Source organism: Myzus persicae, unplaced genomic scaffold, assembly GCF_001856785.1.
Source record: "Myzus persicae strain clone G006 unplaced genomic scaffold, MPER_G0061.0, whole genome shotgun sequence".
NCBI classification, from domain to species: domain Eukaryota; kingdom Metazoa; phylum Arthropoda; class Insecta; order Hemiptera; family Aphididae; genus Myzus; species Myzus persicae.
In genome coordinates this window covers 109499-137472 of record NW_019104000.1, presented here as the reverse complement: position 1 = coordinate 137472, position 27974 = coordinate 109499, and the positions used below count along the sequence as shown (strand labels likewise).

The 27974-nt window shown below is 30.9% G+C and overlaps 1 protein-coding gene across 1 annotated transcript; it reads left to right on the top strand.

The window, feature by feature from the left end:
- Nucleotides 1-27974, top strand: LOC111037451 (polypeptide N-acetylgalactosaminyltransferase 13-like). Its single transcript, XM_022320033.1, has 10 exons — nucleotides 1-464; nucleotides 19564-19673; nucleotides 20009-20189; nucleotides 20277-20446; nucleotides 22147-22314; nucleotides 22389-22717; nucleotides 23362-23542; nucleotides 23606-23748; nucleotides 24677-24979; nucleotides 26948-27974. The coding sequence occupies exons 1-10, from the start codon at nucleotides 307-309 to the stop codon at nucleotides 27077-27079; spliced, it is 1875 nt and encodes a 624-aa protein (XP_022175725.1). The 5' UTR covers nucleotides 1-306; the 3' UTR covers nucleotides 27080-27974.

The window sequence follows — 27974 nt, the reverse complement described above, 5'->3', positions numbered from 1 at the left end:
TGACGGCTGTTAAGGTTCTACTCTTTCTCATTCACCTCACGACCGTCGCTGGTCGCTGCCGTATGACGTACTACCGTGACGCGCCGTCCGATATTCTGTAATAATATCATACTTCGACTGTTTTACGGGTTGTGTATTTTTTTCTGTAAATCTTCGTCGATAATAATATTATTATCGTCACCGTTTGTCGGCGCCCCAATGTCAGCAATGATCTAGCTCAACGCCAACGCCGCCGTCCACTGGGTCCGGTGGTTCGCGTGGGATGCACCCCAAGTTTTCTCCGTCGTTGTCGTCTCCGTCTTCGCCATGGTGGTCGTGGGCTGCCGTAGAAGGATTCGCCGTGGACTGCCGTGGGCGATCGCTGTCCTAGTCACGTCATGCCTGTTGTTGTGGTCGAAAAACGACGATCCAGTGGAGTTGGTCGATCAGGCTGCCTCCGAAGACGACGACTGGGTGTCTCTGAGGTATGTGTACCATTAAATATTTTGTTTAATCGACAATTTTCTAAATGTTATATACATCGTATACGCCAAGTAGAAGTTGTAGTAGTCGTCATTCTAGGAGGTACCTATATTCTGTAGTGTGGTGTGGATTAGATAATTGGTTATGATTTTACTTTATCGGGAACTAAATATAATCTTAATTCAAATTATTATTGATGGTTAAGCGTTATTTGATGGGACGTATATGCGGTCTCTATTAGGTGTCCCCTTATAGACTTAAACTTTAGGTACCTGTGTCTGTGTGATATTGCTATGTATAGGATGTGTATGTAACGTTTTAAGCTCAAACTTTTGCGGCCAAAATACCCACAAATTAATCATTTGAAAAACAATCTATATAATATATTAATATGTAATAGATATATTTATAGATATACTAATAGAGATATTATTCTGTATGGCTATATTATATACATTGTCAAAATATAGCTGTTACGGTTCTTTCCATAAAAAACTAGGTATAGATAGAAATAAAAATACCGAGTATACCGGCTTTTGCAGTACAATATTTTTTTACACCTAAAATAAATCTATAATCATTCTGAAAACTAAAATAGATACTATAATAAACCTTAATATAAACTAGTGAAAATATTAGATTATGAAAAAGTAAACACTTATTGGTATATGTTATTTTTTTAAACGTCTCTATACAGTCATTTTGATAACATCGTGATATTTTTACTCAATAACCAATAATGGTTGCCATGGATACAAGTAATAATTGGTCATACACTTATGTCAATGAAATTGTTTGTAACTAATGGTTACTGTCCATAACAATGTTCCCTTAGTGGTTTTTGATGTGAATGTATTGTCAAATCATAATATTTTATGTTACTAGGTAGTAGGTATGTTAAGTAATCATAAGTTCATACCCATAGAGACTAAGGACAATAAATTAAAAACAATTAATATACTGCAGCATTGTAGTTTTTTTAAAATGTTTTGAAATAAGTAATAAAATGTCAAAAACTCTCTTAGGTAATTTGCGACTTATTTGTTATTATTTCTGATTGAAGGAATTTGTGTATCGAATTATTTTTTAAAAAGCTAATAAACTAGGTATATTTTAACGGTTTTCAAGTAAATGAAGAATTTTTTCCCAAAAAACTTATGAAACTGATGCAGGTCCACATGACCACATCCAAAACTTATTATATCGTTTTCAATAATGGTCTAAAATTCTAAATAATTGGCGATTTTGTTTGCTACAGCTAATTTGTAGTATAAGTCTTATTGGAATAATACTGCTCTCGTCGAATATTCAACAGTGTATTATATGTATTATAAGTTGTGTAAAATATTTAAATATAGTGTTGTGGTAAATCATACGAGTGGAAAGAAATAGAAAAAAATATCATATCTAGATAAAAATATACAATTAGGTATAAGATAATTTCTTTTGTGAAATAAACAATTTGTACTAAAAGAGATCATGATCACATGTATGCTTTATAATAAATTATATTGTATGTTTGCAGACAACAGACATTTGTGTTACTTTTTTTTTTGTATAACTTAGGTAGTAAAGCAATACTATAATGACATAATGTAGTTTTTGTTGTTGTTTTAAGTGAGCGTGTTATTACTTATTAGTAGGTATTAGAATTTCTACAGAATGTGATCGAAGAGATTATTCTATGTATTTACAAATTTCCAAGTTCAAGTCCGTAGTCATGACAAAAATAATTGTGCGTATCACAATATTGGGTATTATTACACTATGTACGTTGTGTGTGTGCGAGCACGCGGCAAAATGCAGTCAAGCACTCAAGCCTTCACGTTGAATGATTCCATCCGGTCGTTGTCCCGATGGGAAAAGAGGAGATCGATGCCGCTGGAATAATAATAATAATATTGTGTAACAAAAAAAGACAATACATCTCAAGTTAAATAGAGTGACTAGGATAAGAAAAAAATATTTTGTTTGTCCGGTTCACAGTTCAAATAAAGTCGAATGCAAAAATCCTTTAATAATAATTTCAAATTTGGTTGTATAACAAGCTAGTGAATCTTTAATAAAATTGATTAAAAAAATTTATTCAATAATAACTAATTATTGTTTATGAATTTCGTCAAGAATGTAGGTCTTTTTAGAAACTAAAAATTAAAAGATGAACAATATTATATCGATAGGAAGAATAGGTATACCTATTCTGTACTTATTGTTGAAAAAAATGTCTTGTAATTTCTGTTATACCCGTTTCAAAATATTATGTGGAATGTGGATACATAAAACAAGGTTTCGTCTATGAATTAATGTTAAAGTTTATATATATACATGTAGGCATTTGAATGTATTTTATAATACACAAGATTTGGACATTCGATGGATAACCTAACCTTCAGATATTACTGAAGCTTTGTAGGTAGCTACTATTTCTATTGATAATTTATTACAGGTTTCCAATATTATAATAATTGTATGAATTAAAAATGTAATTTTCCTGGATGATTTTAAGTAGGTAATCATTATTTTTGTAAAAAAAAAACTAGGTGTATACAAATATATAAATAGAAGATATATAAGATTATACAACTAAGATTTTAATTTGTACCATTTCTTACACATAGGTACGTTTAATAAAATACATTAAAATATACAATATATACATTGTACAATTACTGAATTATCTACAAAATGGTTTTTGTTCATAGGCAGAGTAACTGTTTGATTAGATAAAATATATTGTTTGGTTTTAATTGTAACAATTTAAGTGTCACGTTTTGCGAGAACACTGAACAATAGAAATTTAAAAGCAATGAATACTAAAAAATAAAACATTTAATTATGAAAAAATGAAGTGAATTATTAACTGTTAAATTTTTTTTTATTCATTTGCTCGATGCTTCCGTCCAATGTTTTTTGCTTCCGAGAATGTTTCGCGTTCCAGTGAATTTGTAGATTTTTTCCTCGTGAAAAAAGTTTTCGTCATACCTATCTGCTTGGTAATTATTACGGTGACCACGTACACTTCTGCAGACTTCATTACAGTTTACGGTTATACATAGTGTATATAGTTTTAGATTAACATAATATCATATTATTAAAATATGTTAAGTGTTAACTTTATTAAATAAATATAAAAAATTTATTATTACACAATTGTACACGTATGAGATGGATTTGTGAACGCGAGAGCTATATTTTTTGAATTTTAGTAATTTTAACGGTCTAGCTTTTTCTTACTAATACTGTAGGTTAGATTAGGTATTTTTCTCGTACGTACATCTATAGTTATGTATAGGTAGTAAACAGCATTACTATACTATATATAATACATAGTAACTAGTAACTACTAATATTTTATATGTATATGTCTACTCGGAAACCATAAAAATAAAATGAATTATTCACTGAAACCTCAATAATGGGTGTGGTGGTAATATAACCACGTGGAATCTGCAGTATATTATAGTCCTGCACTGCAGTGTAGCTGTAGACGTATCGCGATACGCCGCCGTAGTTCTTTATATTATTACAATAACTTTGATCATTATTATTATAAATTATATTGTGGGAGTTGTAAAAACGTCTTTCCACGATGCGACGTAATTTTGCGCGTGAACGCAGTCATTGCCTATTGGATTTTGGACGCATAATACGTGCTCACATGTATACGATGCTACACTGCATTAAACACGCATATTATATGGAGACGATGTGGTAAAATAAATAATATCCAATAATAATTGACTGGCCGGAGCAAATCGGAAAAAATCAGCAGTGCCTGCCGCGAATATCGCGTTGTCGCGTTGTCGCGTGTATCGTGATCGTGTCTTTTATAACATTATGATGGTAATAGCCGAATATTAAGACGTATACCACCTATACCTACTCCGTGGAGAAAACCACCGACAAGAAGTGCGGACATTCGGTGCATCCGAATTGCATGTATTGAAAAAAAAAACGAAAAAGACTGCGTGCAAGGCCTATAATGGACCGCGAAAACGATTATTCGCAGCGTGCTCACGGGGTATAGGTAATACATAGGTAACAATAATACCGGTCCAGGTTTCAATTACCAATCGTAGCGCATCGCCTGCAGGTCGTTCGCATCCCATTCCTTCCTCCTCCTCTTCCTGCTGCTGTTCTTCCTAGCTCCTCGAAGATGATGACAGTCCTTGAAAAATCGGTTAAATTTCGCTTGCCTCCCGTTCAGTCTATTATTGTAATATCTGTGTGTATAAAAAAAAATCTCCCGGAACACGAATCCTACAGCTCCTGACACGGAGAAGGCGCGCGTATAATATATTTCAATTTTAACAGTCATAATAATATACGTGGTATTTTATATTATAATTTATAATATATTATATTGCACGTACAAGATCGCATCAACGAATTTTTTTTCCTATGTCTAATTTTTGTTATTTGCGTGTGAGCGCGTGCCTCTCGCTGGTATTTAAATCTATCGATTCGACGCGCGGACCGAAAAGCTAGGAATTTTGTTTTTTATACCTTCATAAATCTAAAACATCCAATGGTTATATTATAATTTATAAAGTTATGACAGGTATATGTACAATTTATATGTTGCAGTTTTTTTCGGTAGCGCATATAATATATACATTTTTTTTTTTCTCCGGACAAGTCGCGGTGACCGGAGAACAAGTGCTGCCATCCCCCACCCCCGGGGCATGGCAGAAACCTACGGGTGCCCCATTCGAAATTCTGCCAAAAAACAAACACACACGTGTTCCCCCCTACCGTCCCAAAAATATACAATACAAACCTACAATACAAATCCTACTACAGCTAATGGCCTCAGTTGCCGAAGCTTAAGATCAATAAAAAAAAAAAAAATANACTATTTATATAATTAATTAATTATAGTTTATATTAAATTAACAACTTTTAATAATAATAATAATATGTCCATCAAAACCTTATATGTCCACGGTAAAATATATTATAATTGCCATTCATAACAAGTCCCATTTAAATTTGAAAGAAACATTATAATTACGTCTGAAAAAAATGTTAAGACCTAAAAGTAATAATTTATGTTTTCTACAGAATATTTTACAAATAAATCAATTGCAATACCGAAAAACAAAAATCTACAGCAAAAATTATTTGGTGTACAATAATTTAAAATCTTAAAACTGCTCTCCTGTAAAATTTAGTGTTTGGGACATACAACTTTTGGCCTCTTAGCCATCGATATAAACAAATACGGATGTGAAGATTTTCATTTTTCATTTTATTCTTCGCGGTGTTGAACAGCCGGAAACGGCATAGTATATACTATATTGGCACAGTAAAATTATATACTTAGCCCAGTATCAAAGTGATTATTTTAACAGTAAATATCTATCATATCTTGTAATATATCAACGTTTATAAAAATATTTGTTATTTACATAATTACAAGTCATTACAAAACAAGATTTTTGAAAATAATATCTATTTTTCTAGGTTGTGTCTTAATAATTTTTTAGGCAACAATGTATACATTTTTAATTTTGTTTCTCGAAGCAGAATATTTGTCAAGCTGTCTGAGAATTATTGGGTATAAAAATCAATTTTTGAACGAATAGTACTATTTAAATTTAGAAGGTGTATAGGTGCTCTGTGTAAGTACCCCTCAAAATATTAATCCACTACTCCGCTTATCATAACTTTTTTACTTATAACTAAATCATTAGTCGTTCGGAATGCTTTTCTTATATTCTATTATTGTCATTGGGTAAAAAACATTTTTAAAAACGTTTATACTTTTTGAGATAATGGGTGTTTACTGACTACTGTTAAGAGAATCACCCAGTCTATAGTTGCGGTGGGTGTTCACGTCTGCGTGTGATATCGGTAAATATTATAAATACAATAACTATATGTTGTATACCGACGAGCTACGCCTTACGTCATCAAAAAACGATAGCGACCATAAAGATCATATGTACGTATATTTAAATATTATTATGTTTACAATCAGTCAGTTGTTCCCTTTCACTCGAAGTGCCCACTCTGTATGTCTCGCACTCTTGCGGTGTATATTGCATTATTATACCCACATGCACCCGGTTACTTATCTTTCTTATATAATATACAATAATATATGTGTTTAACAAAACAGAATTATGAGTTGAGGTTTACGGTATCTTTCGTTTGTCGTCTGTGTAATGAACGAGTACAGTTTACATATCAGCTTCATAGATTTGCTTCACATCTCTTCTGCTGTTTATTGAAATTGACAAAAGAAAACTATCCTTCGTGTGCCTGAATCTTGAGGAATTAATGAACCCAAAGCTCCTTTCTTTTTCAACTGCCCATACTTTTTAAAATTTGTTCGACTGTTTATAAAATCATTGTTGATGTAAAACTTTTGTTGTATTATTGTCTGTTCAATTTCTATGATTTGGTTTTACACGCATTGCAAATGTATTTGTAATATAATACACCCTGTAATATTTTTATGGCACAGTAATTATTTTACTTACCTATTCTAATAACTAACAGTTTATACTTATACATACTACATACACTATACAGTAATATTGACAATGGACTGTTATAGGAACAAATACTTGTTTTGTATATTAAAGTAATATTCACGTGATGATAAATTAATAAAATATGCAGGAATACCTACTCCATCACAAAAAAATTAATTAGATAAAATAATCTTTTAGTTTTTATCTAGTAATTAAAATATAACGAAGTAACTCAGATTTTTATTTTTTTTAAATGTCATAATAGCGATTAGCTTTTCAAAAACTTTGATGTTGTTATAAGTTTATAACGTATAAAATAACATGCGAAAATCATGGTTTGAATTATTTCTTATAACNAATATTTGTCTAAAAAATTTTTTTATGAAATAATATGCGCTATCAACTCTAAAAAAATCGACTATATGCCAAATATGCCCTAACACCCAAAACATGCAAAAACATGCACTATTAAACTTTATATTATTATTACTACTGTTATGAAACGGATTTGTATCTCAGTTAGCATGTTTTTCGGTGTAGCAGAAAAAACATGCGGATGCATGAACTTACGAGCCCTGCTTATAACGTTCGACGCAAGCAAACATTAATTTTTATCCTTGCTGAGTTATTGTTGTATGGTCATTTTTCACTACGATGATCCATTATATCATGACTAAAAATGTGATTATCCTCACGAGCGTACTCACTTTGTTTTGGACAATGGCCTGCCGATGTTATTCATACAAAATTATACAATTATCTATATGAACGGTGCAGTTTTCTTACAAGTAATTTTTATAGAACTGTGCATTCGACATTTTTTAAAATTTCATTATTATATTTGATTTAATGACTGAACGGATTGCTCAAATTCTCTGAACTCTAAAACTCTTTCTCTTTCTATTTATATAATTATATATATACACACATAAATATATATATACAATACTACTTATACACTCAGTGAAGTACGTCTTATAATATTATACAGATGACATTTTTTAAATTATAGTATTTATTAGTCGTATATACTTATGTATTAAGTAACCAGTAGGTTTATGTAAGAAAGTTTTCAAGTACGGTTATCTGAAAAATTTGAGTTAGTCATTTTTAATAAATCACAACAAATTTAAAAAATGAATTAATAAATATTATTTTGAACTATATATCTAAACTATATTGAATAATGACATGGTATATAATCGAAAAAATGTCTTATTTGCATAGAATATTAAAAGTCTTGCTTAAAAAATTAAATGAATATTTATAAAGTAAGATACTACTATACTTTATCTTTTAGGTCATTATAGCAGTAATCTACTATAGTCCAATTATTATATAATAAATTAATAATCACTGTAATAATACCTACCTATAAGGCTATAACGTCATTAAATAATTAAAAGAATTTTTCTGTGATTCCTAGAACTTAGAAGTATGTAATATTTTCATAATTTTTTTTTATGATGGATTTTTAATGTTGAGCATATTTTATATAGGTTAATGCAATACTAATAATATTAAGTTATTAACCTTATTATAGTCAAATATACATAAAAAGAATATTATTATGAAATCCTATTTTCTCTTATACAGCTAGTGTACAAATACCTACACTAAATAAACAATGGACATTTAACCAAAATATGCATTGTGTTACTTATTAATAATTAAATTAAGTAACCATGTATTCTAAGTACTTTTAATGGAATGGTTTCTTATTTCGTAAGGTCGTCGCATTTGCAACGTCCTGTAATGGTTGAATTCAAGAAAATTAGTGTTATCTCATCGGAGTTTTATATATGTCTAATAATATTATATATTTATATGTATAGATCAATGTTTTAGATTGAAAAATCTGTTTTCTAATATCGTAACTTCAATGATTGTCAAAATTATCCCAATAGGTATTTTTATTACTCAGAAAAATGCTTTAGAGTAAAAATTTTCCTTTATTCGACCTTTCTATCGTGACACTTATTATTTGGTTTGTTCAGCTCCGTTTAGTTATATTCTAGGTCATCCATACGGCATTACGGCGTTATCATCGAACTTGAACACGATTTCGATGACCAAATGGCAAATAATAATATGCTCTCACCGACCGTACGCTTATTTTATAACGGTAGACAACAGGATATAAATGTGCGCGGGAGACGTCGTTCGATCTGACCTCGCGTGGTTCTTGGACCGTTCACTGTTCAGACCGCAATAACCAATTTGGATGGACTTTGAGTACTTTAAAGCTGCAGTGCCGATACTGTGTAATCTTTAGAGCATACATTCATCGTATTTCTATTATTCCGTAAATAGTTCTATCTACATTTTACAGTTAAGTACCATGTACGTTGAGGCCATAACAATATGATTAAGACTTCCGGGTCGTATATAAAAATGATATTCGACAACATATTATATTATCCACTAGCAAACAAATATCTGTCCTCTTAAAATCTGCAGGCTTGTATATGACCTATGTCCATTATTTTCATAGTATATGTCTCATTTAGTCGGGATGGTTTTGAAACAACAAAATTAGTAACTCATTCATTTCATATTTATTTGAATTATGGAGACACTTAATATTTAATGTCATAATGTTTTTTAAATTTCAATGATTTATCATCATACTAGTAAGTTCTGAATTAGAAGATCCATAATAATAATAATAATAATAATTAATGTATAATTATTCACGGTCTATAACTAATAAGAAGAATATTATACAATTTAAATTTTAAATCCTATTATTTGTACTTTTTCATAGGTGCACTCAGCTACATGTATACAAATATAGACTAAATATAGACTTAAGGTATGGTCATGGTTGGTTTAGGTTAACCTAATAGTTTAGGTTCTATCATAGAACCTATGATGGTTAATTGAGATTCATAGACCTGTTTTAAAATTCACATAATGCAATCTGATAAAGAGAACATCTTATTACACAATTTTTTTAAACCGTAGTTATACTGCGTGGTGGTTACTGGACAATAACGATTATTAATAAAGTAAGGTAAAAATATTTTTTGTCTTCGTATATATTTCTTTAGATTGCATCTAAAAATGTGTAATTGTTTTGAAATAAATTATATCATGCATAAACAACATTCTCCAAGGAAAGAAACTTAATTTACTGTTTTATTATAAAAATACGTTAGGTCAATGAAAAGTGTAAAATAATTATAAGTTCGATCATTATATGATATAATCATTAAAACAAATCAATTATTAATAATAAGAGTTCATGATTAACAGTATAAAAAACATTAAAACTATTTCCGGTCAATGGACAATGGATGTGGTGATAAAGATATACTAATTAGTAATTAATTATTATTTCTTCCATAAAAGTCTACACTTTTACACGAAATTTTTCATAATATCCTCATTAAAATAAAAATGTCTTACATCATTTTTATGAATCCGAATTTTTGCGTATATTTTTTATTTTGGTTGCTGTATACAGTTTGTACATATCTAACTATATTTTCTGCATATAGTATTTGATACAAGACAAATAATTCTTACGCAACTGATCTATGGGTGCATTGGGTACCTACAACTAAACAATTTTACGTAGTACCTACTTAACCGGTGCAACCGACAATTAATTAACACGGAAAGTCGTGACTATAATATAATGTATACCCTGGCAGTCGGGGGACTCGTGACTTCGGCGGTAAACTATAGTCGATCATAGTTGTGCACGGTAATTAAGCGTAGGAAAGCCCGAGGAATAAAACCATAAAACGTTCCTGTAATATATTATCATTTTTTGATTCACGATTTTCTTTTAATTGCTTTTATTTTGGCCACAGTAACATTTTGATTTTGACATTTAACGTCATCTCACTACCGGATAAGAATCGTATACATGGGCGCCCATTGGGAGGGGCAAGACAGGGCACTTGCGCCCCCCCCCCTGGAAAAAAATATTATGAACTTGTAGCTCAATAAATATTACCACAATATTGCCCTATTACCGAAATTTTTTATTTTGACCCCCCCTAAAATGTTACCTGTGGGCGCCCATGATCGTATAGCTCGGTGGAAGACATTTTAATCAAAAATTCAAATAAAACATTCTTACATGATATCGTTCTGTGCTGAATGGTGTATGATATTTATTACTTATGGAGATCTAAGAAAACGCGTGGGTATCTTTGCTTAGACATTGCACTCGTCAGTCCTAACCGTGGCGAAGTGTCTCGGTGCTAAATAATTAGTGTGATTATACCTTCTCTAATTCAGTCAAGTGTTTTACACTCTTACTGCTACAATGGATTTAATTTTGAACGTAAAACTCACTATAATAAATGTATAATTATAAATGACAACAGCACTACGAATTGGCGTATGTTTAACGAATTAGTATGTTTCACACTATTCTTAACTTTGTGACTAGTAAATAAATAGTGTAGGTACCAATATGGCAATATTAATAATTAAAACACACTACAAACTAAAAAACCAAGTATTGTGTTTAGAGTTTAAAGAACCATGTTGATTGCTTTAATTGGACAGTGGCGATTCTGGACTTTGGCCAAGGGGGATAGTTAAAAACACTTTTAGAAATATGTACATTAAAAAATATACAAAGTAGTGTTATGTTGAGTACAATAGATAATACATAATTATTATACAAGTCTTTATTTATTTTATTCATAAACTTGTTTGTATTTAATTTAATAAAATTTACTAGGTAGGTATTTAATATTTATATAACTTTCATGCAATTTCATGCAATTAATTATTATTGGTAATAAAATAATTTTCAAGAAAATACTCAACAAATTCATAATTAAGGAGGTATTATCATTTATCACCAAATCCAAACCATAGGTGCTGAGGTCAAGGGAAGGGATATCTGGTCCTGGCGAGGCTGTATAACCCTTGAATTGGACTCATGAGTATTATGGTTAATTATCCCGGCGCAAGAGACGTGCATTTGTGAGTATTTAGTATTGTTTGTATCGATGTCTCGATATATTAAAATTTGGTAACTTGAACTCAAGTGAGAGTACACCTTATAGTATGAGAAACTGTCCAAATGTCGTATTTTACTTAGACATACGATACATGTTTAATTTTATTGTACTGTATACCAGCAAGCAAAGCGTGAATGATAATGATGAATCACATAGTCATATTATATCGTCATCATGGCATACTATGGCTTCTGCGTTATCATTTAATATAATATAAGTAGACAATAGGTACCTATATTGGTTCACCGGTCCGTTTTATTACACTTGTTGGTATTAAATTGTCGTTTGTCGGTGTGTGTACCCAATATTAGAACGTCTGGTTGACTGGATGACAGCAGGATTGGAATCGTAGTGTTTACTATTACAATAACTAAACTCATATTGTGTCATATTCGTGACTTATAGTAGGTATAAGCGTCTATCTAGCACGCGTCGCTGGTACGTCGAGTGCGTGTATCCGAATCGTAGAGATCGTGTCACAAGAGTCGGAGAGTAGAACATATTATAATTTATTATTATTATATCGTATGATACACCGTTTTCCGTTAAGAAGCAATACGAGTGACGGTATTTTCAGCCGTCGTACAGCACGCGTATACTTTTATAACATTATTATGTTCTTCTCGCACACATTAATTTGCAGACGTGTAATGGCTCGTAAAGCGGTCGTTGCTGCAGATAATAACAATATAATATGTAGGTACACCACAGCGGTTGCGTTGTATTCTATGATATTATATTATCGATGCAGCTACCGGCTTACTCTTTTAAATGGGGGGGGGGGGGGGAGGAGGTTTTCTTTTTGGTTTTGTGTGACAAACGAGTTCTGCGACGGTGGTGCCTTCGTGTTTGAAATGCATATACACGTCTGTGTGAAATATCCAAGGAAACCATGCACTGTGTAACCTAACCGTATACCTGTTATGCGACGTATGACCTCGCGGTTACCTGTCGTCGTTGTCGTTGATCTAGCTGATGCCCTGCTGTCGAGCAGATACCGCTATAAATGCACGGATGAAAAATAAAGGGATAATATTATGCATTGATCGTTCGTGGCAATTGTAGTCGACTTGTCGTTATCATTATTATGGGCAGGTATACTTATATGGTTATACAATACTGTAACATAATATATAATCGATCGGAGACAAAAGAAGATCCACGGCGGGGGTGGTAGAAGTGGAAGGAACCAACGTCACGACAGTTGTACGAGACACGATGCCGCAACCTCCATTGTTCGTTGAGTAGGCACACCGCTGCTCCGCTATAACACATATTATAATAATATATTATTCTCGCACCGGTGCAGTGATTCCGGTCTCCCTGAAACGGGGTTTAAGTGCGGAAACCACCGTTTGCAGTGCAGGCGGAATGGCAGATGCACCGCAATATTCCGTTTCGGGTTGAACGGCGCGGTTTCATCGGCCGTGTAAATAAAATGTTGCTACTTTAACCGAAAACGGAAATAGGCGCGAGGAGCGTATGCTGAAATCGTTATTATATACTCACTTTGTGCACGTTTCGGAACGGAAATGATAGATGAAAAATCGTTGGCGATTACAAAAAACAAAATGTGTTGTCGCGCGGGGCACAGATCGCCTACTTAGATACCTACTTATTATGACTGGACGTCATCGTCTTGACTATTGTAACCAATTCGACCCGAATTTGCATCGGTTAGTGTATATTATTATGGTGTTACTTTGTTCTTTTACCCTCGCATTTCCCAATGACGTGTGGAATGTCATTCACGGCATCCTCGTGGTCATTGCATTGCCACGGGCTGCAGTAAAATATAGGTTGTATGCTTATAAAGTTATAAGTTATAACTAATAATTATTAGTAATACTAATGGAGGTAATTGAGCATGCAGTTAAAGGAATAGAAAAAGTTTATTTTTAATAATTATTATTTGTGTAAGATATAATATTGTGTATGCTATATGCCCTATATAGGTACCTATAGTATATATTTTTACATTTCTTACTTTTTAAATCGTATAAAATTATTATGAATGGGTATTTAAATAATAAAGTGAGTATTTAAATAATTTATAGATTAATTGAATCGTATATAATAAATGTTATTTATGGACATTTGAAGAAGGTAATTCAAAGTTTATTAGTTTACCTAAAATTCGTTTATGTTGTTTACTTATTTATACTTAAATTGTTTTGTTAGTTGTCATTATTCATTAGTCACTAAGTATGAATTAAAAAAAACTATATTTTTTCTCATAGAGTGTTCAACGAGAAAATCAATACAGGCTGATTTTGAAGAACTAATAAAGAATCTAGGCTTAATCTATTCTACTTGTAATAAAAATTAAAAACATAAGTGCCTTATAAGTGACTCAACGTAAATTAGTTTCAGAATATAAAGTTTCTTTTTTCGTTGAGTAATTTATTATGTTAAACAATAAAGGGCATAGGACAACGATACACCGTACACAAATGTACAATATAACAAAAAGTAGGTACAGAAAAAAAAATTGTAGTATCTGTAAAAAGTACAGCTGTACTGCCTATTACCTATCCATAAGTTATATAACTATCTACCTATTATACTGATTAATATTTTGTCATTCATAGTATACACTTAAATTGGTATAGATGAATAATGAACTTATTCCCCCAAGATATTTAGATATTTGTGAAATTTTGAAAATGTCGGGTGGATTATATTACAATTTCTAAAACTGTATATTACGTAGGCGTGTGATTGTGTGAAATAATTTATGGGTTCTATTGCAGCTATAGATATAACATTTTTAGAATACTGTTTTTATAATTTCCAACATGCTCTCCGTCATACATTCATACACTGTTATTGTCTATATTATTAGCATCATCAACTTCCTATTAACAATTATAAATACAATTTTTTGTTTGACAAAACTCTTTGGTATACTTGACACTTTTTATACTTGGTAATTTCGTATAATAAGTAAAATCGTATGATTACTTAATGATAAATAATTGAAATATTACACGTTGATGGACCAAAATCTATTTTTAATTTGATATTACTGATTAACATTTAAGAGCCTTCAACACAATCAATCAGACCCAAATCTTGATTGAAGCTTTGACTTTTAAGTAGTAATATAGTTTATCGTATAAAGTTATTATTACAACTAAAATTGTACTACGCGTTAAATGTAAGTGAATAATTAGTACATTATGAGCCAAATTAAGAGGACTTCTTATCCGCATGTGTTGTCTCCATCTTACAAGTACGTAACAAAGCACTACACTTATAATATTAGATCACGTTTAGCTCTGTAAATTTAAAAATTATAGTGCATTGACCTCTTATAAAATTTAAAGATAAGATTATTAACCTATTGCGTCTCGTGAGCTTTTTATTATATTTTAATTTTAAAGTGAGTTATGAGTATTTTAAAATTGTGAATTGTTTTTACATCTTACTGTTGTACAGTATAGGTGTTTAGATGGGACATTGTGATAAATAAATTTTGTCAACATTTTAAATTAAATTAAACTTTAAATGCTGAGTTAAAAAAAATCGTGCCTGAATATAGGTACTATATTTTTTTTATAGCTTTAATAAAAACTTATAAGTTATAAAGAACCTTGTACATAGTAGGTACATTGATCATTTTTTTATTAAATGTATAGAAAAAAAACTAAAATAAATAAAAAAATTCTTAGTATAGCTTAAAAAGAGTAAAACAATTTTGAAACTTGTATTATACATGGAAAATAATATAAACATTTGTTGAAATATTCAAGTATAGGGTTATTTGTTTTTGAGTTGAGTTATACTAAAAATACAAAATCAATTTGATCAAAAACTGCTTTTGAGTAAAAATGTTTCTTTTTTAAAATTTGTTTTACTTTTTAAATACGAATATTGATGAACTAGCTTTCGAATTAACTTCAACCTAAACGAAACCACGAAACCATGGCTACTCGTAAACGAAGGATAGGTACCTAGGTACCTACACTGTACACCATGCACATCATGTCACTTTAATTTATTCATACAATTAATACATATTATAACAATTTCATACGACTTTATGAAGCCTATTTATAATGTATTCTATGAACTTATTAGTTATTACTTATTTGTAGTTACGTAGTAGGTATAGGTAAGTTATACTACGTACAATGTGTTATATGTGTGTGTAGGTTTGGGAAATCTAAGTAAAACCTGGGTAAGTAGCTACATACTCAAGTGACTTATTAAATATAAGTTTAAATATTATAAGTGTCACTGTATACTGTGCAGAGTACATTATTAATTATTATTATTATTATTATTTTTTTTTTTTTGTAGTAGGTATCTATTAACGGGGGAAAACGGTTTGCTTGTAAGTCACACTACTAACCCCTGCTGACCATCGCTTATTGAAACAAACGTATACGTATGCATTCAATATACATACGATGTACGGTTATACAAACAAACATAAACATCTATACAATATACATGTATTGTGGTATAACTAGGAGACTACTCTCTTCAGTCTGCCTTCGGTTACATTAAACAAGACTTAACTAAATATACGATTATATTGCTACTTGTATTGCTCTCTTTCACTAATTTCTTTCTGAATTAGAAACACTGTGCATTATTGTGCATTATATGCATTTCATTTTACACTATTTTGATCATAATATGTAGTTTTTTGGTCATTATTAACTTATAACTGAATCTCGTGTATACAAGGATGATCCCCAGATTATATGGCTGTATACACATTTTCAGCTAATTTTCGTTTTTTACCAATCATAATACCATTTTTTTTGCTAGTAGGTTTTTTTTATATTTTAGTTATTTTTTTAAGACAACAAATATTTTGAATTTCATAATCAGAAACAGAATACTTTTCTAAAAACGTTGATAAATAACTGTTATTTCTTTATATATTTAACGCTTAAAATTTAAATGCGTCAAGTTTAGTAGTTGAAGGGGTTCCTCTCAAAACTCGTGTTGGATGCTTCGTTTATTTTACCTCTTAACGCATATTATATAAACAGCGAATCATTTATTCAACATCAAGGACATTCATATTCATATCTAAATAGTAACGCGTTCTGTGTACATTTGTTTGGTAGAAACTTGGTTTTTTTTGTTTTTGAACATCTTTAATATTATGAAAGTTATTTTTATATTTTGGGTTACGGCCCGTTTTGTACTAAAATAAATAAAACAAATATCTAATAATTAATATGCATAACAATTTTCATAAGAGTGTGGGTGATCATTAAAAGAGTATGAGAGAAATCATTAAAACATCTAAAAATTATAGCTTTATTATAAAAACCTAGTGTTAGGTTAGGGATAAATAAAAATAAATTTTGAAAATTGTTTTAGAAAACGGATCACCCCGTACACTTGCCATCCGGGTGACTCGTGATCGTAACACGTCATAATATAAGTTATATGTAGGTACATAGCTGCAGTCGTCGCCAACCATAACGGCGGAGGAGAAGAAGACGTCGCACGCAATGTAATTACTCGTTATATAATATTATGTTTGGACGTGGGACCCAAAAAATTATGACCAAAACAATCGCCTACCACATGAGCGGTCGACGATACCTTGTCTGTTGTGTCGGTGAGGTGTATCGGACAAATGAGAGTAGCTATATATAATATATGTGTGTGTGTGTGTGTGTGTGTGTGTGTGTGTGTGTGTGTGTGTGTGTGTGTGTGTGTTTGAGTGTTTGTGGACTGTGTACAGTTTGAAAGTTATTCGAGCAAAACGGTATAGAAGTCGTGTCCTTATACACACGTACCGGTCGTCTTCGAGTATTTTTTGAGATAAATACATTTGGTGGCAATTTTCAAAACAATCGTCTTCTTTTTTTCATGGAGTTATTCCAACCCATTGTTGTTGATTGTAATTTGTACAAGTTTGCCGTCCGTCAGTAAAATGATCGAACCGTGATTGATAACTGAAAAGGTACAAAAGCGAATTGTTTACACTCTGACAGTCTACACGTTTATTTCGCATTCATTTTATACTTGGTAATTTACGTGATCAACTATCGGTTTACTATGTATTTATATGAGAACTATCTTAAAATTATTTTTTTTTTCAAATCACATTGTTATAGATATATTTTATAACATTAACATTATTCATAATTTTTATAACCGTTCCTAATAATTTGTGTTCAATGCAATCAATTAAAATTTTTAACTATTATTTAAATTATGTCTGAAAAAAAGTTGTCTAATATGTGCCTACTGGGTACTGGCTTCGTCACATCTTATCTATTAATTAATTATTTTAATTTTTAACACCAACATTTGAATGAATAATTATAATTTTATTATTTAACATAAAAAATGATTTGAATATTAAAGTATGTTACATTCATTTTACAACTATACAATTATTATTCCTAAAATATCATAATATTCATTATAAAATGTTGATAGGTATATAATCCGTTAATCAACGGTATTATGAAACACAAGTGTGTTCTTTCTGATTCAGCATACAAATAACATATAAATAATTAGCAAGTAGACACAATTTTTGGACTCATAGAATAAGATGTATTTTTGTATACAATCATAAATCATAATTTTACCTGAAAATTCAGTGACTGTTTGGGACATTTGGGTTTGTACAAATATACAAGACACATTTCGGTACAATGGAGGTAATGGTAACTGGTAACATGTCAACGTAATACATGCATACTGATGTATTGTTATCAACTTAGCTAAAAAAAAGTAAAACCAAAAATAAAGATTTTTGGTAAATTATTTTTATATAATAATCTTTTATACAATTTTATAGATTTAATATAATACATAATGATCAATGGATCAAAATTATTATTTTAAAATTAAAAGAAGAGAAAAAATGTTGTGAGATAATTATAGCTACTTTTACATAACTATTTATGTTAATAGACTCTTAAAAAGTAAAATAGTGAAAAAATATTTTTTTGTATTTTTTAGTAGAATATATACAATCTGTAAATAGATTTTTTACAATAAGAATATGAGCTAAGTATTAATAATTTGACATGAGTTACTTGATAAAAGTATTTAAAAAACTTTTATTCCAATGTGGTGTTAAAAAAAAAATATGATGTACTCAAACGTAGTTTTGTAGTGTAACTAAACGTGTGTATCAAATTGTTGTCCCAATTTCTAGGTGAAAATGTCGTTAAGTATCCAAAAGTGTTAAGGGTTTACGACTAATGAAAATTAAACTGTGTTATTAAATCAAATTTTACTCTTGTTATTCCATATTTTTAATAATTGTTAAGCCATAATGTTTGTTAAGTAATATTGCTAAAAATTGTTTGTTAATATTTGTACTTATATAAGTACTTACCTATAGGTGCTGTACAATCCAAGATTTTAAAAAATGCGTACCTATCATAACAAACAAAACTTATCTATTCTTAAAAAAATATATATTTATTCAAAATGTCTAATTTTGTTTTGCTTTTATTTAACTAGGTATTTATCAAATGATAATGTTGACGATGATTTTTGTATTGCTACCTTCTATACTTGTACTGTGACATACAAAATGTATTGAATATTATTAGACAATATTCATCTGAATAATGAACAATTGAAATTCGTAACAACTATTGTAATACATTTTGTGTCGTGTGTTTCAGATTAAAAAGAGACCAACAAGAATTTATTGATCACAGAGGATTGCATGTAGTTGTTGGTCACTATTTAGGAGATGTTAACAACGTGGGGGCAAGTGCGAATCTCACAGATGGTAAATAAATAATAACTATAATAATAGGTATATTTTCTTTACACTTTTATTACGAATATTAAAATATAATACACCATATACTATAATACAACTATACTAACTAGCCATATCCTATTTAAGTCTGTAATGGTTCTGGTAATTTTACTGTGAAATGAACCGTTGGCCGTGACATTTTTTCCTCACGATTTTAATCCTTAAAAATAAAAGGGTTAATGTGTTGGGAATATTTTTTTGTAAAATGTGTTTTTTAATATTCTTACGTGGTTGTTTCTTCATTTTTCTATTTCTAGAATACTTATTTTATAATATGTACTTAATCAATTTTTTTTTCATAGAGTTACTCAATCGAAACATGTTCGACCCGAAACCGAAGGAAGGACGCGATGGGACTCCGGTCATTATACCGCCTCACATGTCCTTACAGATGCAAAAACTCTATAGAATTAACAGGTTCAATCTGATGGCCAGTGACCGAATACCGTTGAACAGGTCTCTACCGGACGTCAGAAAAAAATCGTAATTATCCTCTCCAGCGTTCTTGGTCATCCAACGTAAAGTACAATGGCCCATAGGTACTGATAAATATGCTATAATACTTTACAGATGTAGGCTGAAAAAGATTGTTATTGATAAGCTTCCATCCAGCACCGTGATAATTGTTTTCCACAACGAGGCTTGGTCGACGTTAATGAGAACGGTCCAGAGCGTTATAGATCGTTCACCGAAATATTTGCTGAACGAGATCATTCTAGTCGACGATGCCAGTACTCGACGTATGTATTACACCTACGAACTACCTATAATTCAACACATCGGACGTTTTTGAACGGCAATCTATGTCCGTTGAAAATAATATTCTATAGCATGGTCACGAAGTGTACATTTGGATGAATAAAACCAGGCGCTTATTATTATATTGTTTTCGGTATTTATGTTGTGATGTTGCAGTTTATTTATTACAAAGATTGAAACACGCTTACGCCTAAGGAATATTAGTAAATGAGTAATATCTAATTTATTATGATTTACTATCACAATCGAGTAGATAGAATTTTTTCTACGAGCGTATTCTTCAAATACTCATTTAAATATATAATAATAATATACGTCATATAGTCACGTTGTAGAGTATCAGATGTATATTCACTTTGCCGAAAATAATTAAATATTACCATAAAATGCTTTAGGTTTCATAAGAAATAATTGAAAATAGACGGACAATTTATCAATTTCGATCGAAATTAGGTACCTATAATATTATTTTTTCCATATAATATACATATATAAGTGGATCTGTAGGTATAGAATATTATGTATGTATAGATAGTATGCGATCGTATTTTTATGACTGTCATTAAATCTCTCTGCTCAAACCATCCAATAGTGAGTCAATGTCAAAAATATAAAATATAAACCTTCCGACTTATAATCGAAATGATTATAACCGCACTCAAGTCTCGACAAAAAGTTCACGTTATGGCCTGCAGTATTGTTTAGGTTTCATATTATGTAAATCGACTATTGAGTTGGTACGTTAACCTCGGGGAATAAAGATATAACACTATGACAGTTGATTAAATTGGCTCTCGCGAAGAATATCATCAACCGAATTCAATACGCCATCCAATGGAGCAAACATGATTGTCGTGCCTGATTTAATAAAAAAATTCTTTCATTTAAAAATTATTTTTGTTATGTATGGAATTAGACGATGTATCTATTTGACGCCAGAGGGCGTATTTCTATCAACATATATTTTATCATAATACATAATAATATTGCAACCACTACACCTACTATTAATGTTCACTTTTAACATCGCTTGTTGAATTATTTTAAAATTACATAGGTAGGTACATTTTCTTGTTTATTTTTTAAACCGAACAATCGTGTTTCGTATATTTCTTTTTGATTATAGTTTTACCTCTTGTACGTCCTATATGGTGTTTATTTATTATTTTAAATTCGATGTTTATTTGGTTATAGTTCACCTCGAAATAGTAGGATAGATTGTACTTATGTGTTTAACATATGCTATTTTTTATATGTACTTACGTTTTACTCAAGGCGTGCCATTGCCAAGGATCAAAATGTAGGTCAGGCCCGATTATAATAGTAGTTAATTGAAACATTTTTTGGTTATCTTAAATATTATTTTACATTTCACTTGATAGTCCTATATTAATAATAATAACTATCTATTTAAGAAAAATAATATAGGTTTTTACATTTTTTACGTCTTGAAATTAGTTCATTATTAATGCAAATGCGTAGAAAGAACCATATTGTTTTGAAAAGTCGTATATTATACGGTAAGTGAACGAGGTTTATGTCAACGACTTTTCAATCATATACACTATACTGAAACTGCAGTAGAGTATAGAGGGATAAATCATTTTTGAATTGCAATTGTCCAATCATTTAGAATATACCTACAGGAATAGGTACTATTAAGATCGTGTTTTCGTTTTAGATTTTTTGGAAAATGAATTGGATGATTACGTTGCTAAATTGCCTGTCTTAACACGAATAATACGTTCACCAAAAAGGATCGGCCTGATAAAAGCGCGTCTGATGGGAGCTCGGCAAGCGAAGGGCAAAATATTGGTGTTCTTGGATGCTCATTGCGAGTGCACTTTGGGTAATCCTTTTAGACATCACGGTCGCCAGTATTTTTTACTGTGGTCTATAAATGTGCCAATTAATTTTTTTTAGGGTGGCTGGAAGCCCTCGTGAGTCGAGTGGCCGAAGACCGGAAACGAGTAGTGTGCCCCGTGATTGACATCATAAGTGACGAGACGTTTGCCTATGTCAGAAGTTTTGAACTGCACTGGGGAGCATTCAACTGGGATTTACACTTTCGGTGGTACACTCGGACTACGCCTGACATAATGAAGGGGCAGCGGGATATCACGCAGGCGTTCAGGACCCCGGCGATGGCTGGAGGTTTGTTCGCCATGGACAAGTCATACTTTTTTGAGTTGGGTGGCTATGACGAAAGGATGGAGATTTGGGGCGGAGAAAATCTAGAACTCTCGTTCAGAGTATGTATGACGTGTTTCCTGTATGGCCGTATTTATATTTTCACACCCCTTCAGAGGTCACAATTTATGTGTTACAAATATTTATTCGAGATTCAATTTATATATATTTTCTAAAAATTTTTGTGTAAGTAATAAATTAGTCAATTAAAAATAAATACCTAATAAAAACATTAAGTTTTTTTATAATTATAATTTATACTTTTATGCATATTTTTTTGGTAAACATAATATAGTAGTTAAAATCTCTGTTTGCGCTATAGATGAGGCATTAATTAACTTTTGAATTTTGCTGTCTTCAGTATATTTTTTGAATTTTAAATGCATTTTTGACAATTTTAAGGGTTCTATAAACTACTTTTCTTAGGATTTTAAATAGATTTTTTTTCGGTGTGCATACATTCACAATCCTGCTGATACCATTTCTCCGACCATGACATTGTTTTATTAGAAATGTAGAATAGCAAATAATAAAGTTTTCATTTTTCGTATTCTATTTTAGCTATCAAACTGATTGATTTTTTAATAAATATTTTTCTATAAAACATGTGAACGTAACTTTTAATACGGTCCTGCTAGGAGTGGAATAGAAATCTTGGTCTATAAAATGCATAATAATATTGTACAATCGTTGTAAACTATCACAGGTCTGGCAGTGCGGTGGCAGCATTGAAATAGCACCGTGTTCTCATGTCGGACATGTATTTCGGAAATCGTCTCCCTACACATTCCCCGGTGGTGTGTCTCACGTGCTGTACACGAACTTGGCACGCGTGGCACTGGTTTGGATGGACGAGTGGCAAGAGTTTTTCTTCAAGTTCAATCCTGGTAAGTTGGCACACTTCACCGAAGTCTGAGGGGATAACCACTGTTCGTTTTTGGTATTTGCAGAAGCGGAAAAGTATCGTGACGAACAACAGATTAGGACGAGGTTAGCGCTTAGAGATCGTCTGAAGTGCAAAGGGTTCAAATGGTACCTGGACAACGTGTGGCCCGAACACTTTATGCCGACCGATAAAAGGTTTTTTGGCAAGGTAACTTTGTCGGATCGGAATTTTTAAAATTAACGCCACTACAAGGTTAGGTGTATTGTCTATAATCTATATCCCTATTAGGCAATATAGTAAACAAATTTAAACATACGTACATAATAATAATTTAATCATCTTTGGTCTGTAAGTACTCATTTGGGTTCTAAAGTTAATAATTAAAGTTTTTTATTGTAGTTATTCTTCTTATAGTTTTTTTAAATTTTAAGAATGCATTTGTTTTTGGTAATAACTAATTACTAATTTGTTTTATTTATGATTTTTTAAAAAAAGTTGTTTTGAACATTTTCATATCTTCAAAAAAAAACTTAAATAGTGTTCATATCTTCACCTATTGTATATAACATCTTTACAATTGAATTAATTTCTTCAGTTCATTTTCTGCCATGAACTCGTTTTATTTTAACCTTAACATTTGCAATGTGTTAATGTTAATATTGCGGCTTTAATTTAGACTATTCTCATACTTCTGAAGTTCTAAAACTAGAATAGATTTCATAATTTATTTAAGTTGATTGTTTATTGTACCGTACTTATGTAGGTTTGTTTAATACATTCATACCTAACTAAATGTTTTTTTTAAAATTTTTTATCAAACTTATTACCTAATTTTTTTCATTCGTCGTATTTCAAACTCGCTCATTTAATGATAAACAGAAACTATAATTCTTTTAAATATTATTAGAAAGCATTATACTTTGATTAAAATTTTGCGGAGGTACATTCGAGAGGGTGCAATGGTCATGCGTTTAAAGTATTTAATTGCCAAACAATAAATATAAAAAAAATACGAACATTGATTATTACACCTATAGTAAAATAGAACCTAAACCTGAGTGTGTTATGCTACATCAATTGATATAATATAATGAATGTATCATATACTGGTTACATGATTATGCTTTCGTTTTAGATCAAACACATGTTGTCGAGCCGTTGTTTGGAAAAACCGTCTGGACGAGGTTCGCTGAACCAGCCCATGGGCCCGGTTGGGATCAGAGGGTGCGACGTTCAGGGCCGCGCATCCCTGTCGCTCATGTTCGTTATGGCCCCGGACGAAGGGTTGGATTCCGGGGTGTGGACCGGATCTCTGATGACCGATGAGTCTGTGTGCCTGGACACGCCTGAGCTGGAAGCCACCGACGAAATTGCACTGAAAGTCAGGATTGTCTCTTGCACGGGCCAAAAACGGCAGCGCTGGAAATATGATGCCGAGGTGAGATCAGTCGCTGGGGTAGATCGAACAAAATGTTAAGACACAGCTTTACAAAGTAAAATAAATTATAGAGCAGTTAGATTAAACAAAAACAATTGATTGCCTTTCGGGAGATGGGAGGCCGTCAACTTTTGAGTCTTTAGTTATATCATATTCTATCATAGATATAATATTTTCTTCAATGCCCATCACATCAATAATAATTATCAGGTCGTATATGACAAACATTTTCCAGCTGACTTCCCAAAAATCAGTATGTTCCTCCTTATTTAAATACATTTTGGAACTTGGAACTGTCCATAGTAATTACTATAAATTGAATACTATATATTATAATCAAGGTTAAAAAAATATTTGGTATGCAATAATATTAATAATATTAAAATTTTGAAAAAATCATATTTTTTTTCAACTCTACTGATACATATTTCAACGACTCATTTTTTTTATCAATTAAGTATCTGTAGATTTTTATAAAAACGTATTTGAAACTCTTTTTACAAATTCATATTGCGTTGATTTATGGTTACCATTGTTGGTAGTCTCGTACTTTAATTTAAGTTTATAAAATAATACAACTCATCACCTATAAAACGATCCATTATTGTGTACACAAATTACCAGGCTCAATAAGACCACACAACTTGGATGGAACTGAACTGTACGTCTGTACAATAATCAGCACTCAGCAGTTTTATCTTTATAAGACGGATTCTTCAGGACAGGGTGAACACATGCCTAGTCTAGGTTGGATAACTCTAGATTTTGGGAGTTTCCCGAGTGCGTCCCGAAATGTACATTTTTTAATGTTCCTAGTGCGTCCATAATAAGGTATCATCCGAGTGCGTCCCAAAAAAAAAGGTCATATTTTTTACATAGCCCGAATGCGTCCAGTTCATTTAGAAATACCCAGGGTGCACCACGTGGAGGTGAACTGCCTTACACCCCAAAAATATTATTTTTATTATAATTATTAGAACTAGCTTACACGGTTAAGTTTAGGTTAGCGTACAATTTATTAAAACGTTTTTTGTTATTATTATATATTTATATAAGCTGGTGTTTAAATGCTATTCTTTTGAAAAAATCGAATCTTGTTATTTCATTATTATTAAATTGTTTTATATTGTCTTCGATGTATAATATTTTCTTGCACGTACTTTGTTTTGGTTTTTTTTGTTGTTTGTGTGGCCGTTCGGATTGCTATTTTAGTATCGATTTGAATTTTTTTTAATATTTCCAAAAATGTGTATAAAATAACGAGTTGTACTTGGAATGAATGCTTTCACAAGCATTTGTTGTCCTTTCAGAACTTCTATTCATTTTAGCCCACATGGAAATAGGAAATTTTACTCCAGAATCTGTATAATTTTCTATTATATTATCCATAAATTCGTTAAGTTTTTGATGTTTTGGCATTATAAATATAAAATCTTCAATAATATAGTTTTCTGAATCTACTTGATTTAATAATGGTAAGCCAAATAGATTAATTAAAATTAATTTCCCACCGTTTCCAGTGTTCAAATATCTTAAATAGATACCTATAGCAACTGTGGACCGAGGACGCACTCGGGCACTGTAATATAATTTGTCGATAAAACGGCGGACGCACTGGGACTATGAAAAAGGTAAAAATTAAAAACGGGACGCACTCGGGATATCCCCTAGATTTTGATTGCCAACGAGAAAGAATTTACTAACTTTTCTCCTTGGATATGCATTTTTTTTACATAAATCACAAAAATTTGCTGTAGATTTAGCCTAAGTAGTGATGGAATATATCTTGCTCGCTTTTCCAAGCGTGTTGATTTGTGTGTTCAGCAGTACAAAGGTACATTGGCGGTGTAGTTTATGGCGAAGTTTATAATTTATTTTTATTGTGCTAAGTACTTTTTGACCTTACAGTTGTGTTATCATGACATTATATATTATGGTTGTATTAATGTTGTTGTTTTCCGATTTTAGACTATGAACTTGGTTCACACACACACCGACTTATGTCTGGATTTGCCTGCCGGCGAATCTAGTATCGTGCTCAAAGGTTGTGCCGATCATGCTAGTCAGAAATGGATTTTTGAACAAGTCCCATGGAAATAACTATAGGTACCCGTCTGTTAAACTATCTCCCGTGTACATAAATTACTATTTAATTTAACAGTCGTCGATTATTTATGCGATGTCTTAAGTTCCTGTACAATTGTTGGAATTTGTTTCCAAACAATTTTTAAAATTTTTTTTTACATAATTTTAATATATTTTGTTGTTTTAACATTTTTTATTGTTTCTATTTTATTCACAGTATTGAATACATTTTTACACTGACATAGCAAACATACAATTTTTATATTATACACACCACACACATGCGTTTGTATAATCGTTGTGATTAATACAATTTTATTTTTACTAAATATTGACAATATCGATAGTGATACGTACGTCCACTTTTTTATGTAAATGTGTTCATAAATGTAGGCAATAATAACAATTATGATGTACTCAGTTTTAAAATTTTAAAATTATTTCAATAAGAAACTTGATTTTTAAATTTAAGGATTTAGAAAATGTCAATATTGCATGTTTTGACATTGATATTTTATAAAAAATAATGTAATTTATGAAGTGTATAATTGTGTATAATAAGTGTATAAGTGTATAATAAGTGTAATTTGTATAATCAGCTATGTTGTATAAAGTCTAACGGTATTAATAGTCAATTTCACCTGTCTGAATATATTCACAATATATTATATTATAATTTATAATATATTAATTATAATTTAATTTATGTTATATATTTATTACATTTGAAAACATCAGAAAATCTGTTGACAAATTTCTATATGGATTTGAACACTATTAGGATTACTAGTAGATGATATAAGATATTATAACTTAATCAAACTTAAATATTTATTATTGTAATAAGACAAAAAAATGTACATAGGCAACATTAAAAATCATATAGAATACAGAATTAGAGTATCCTGGC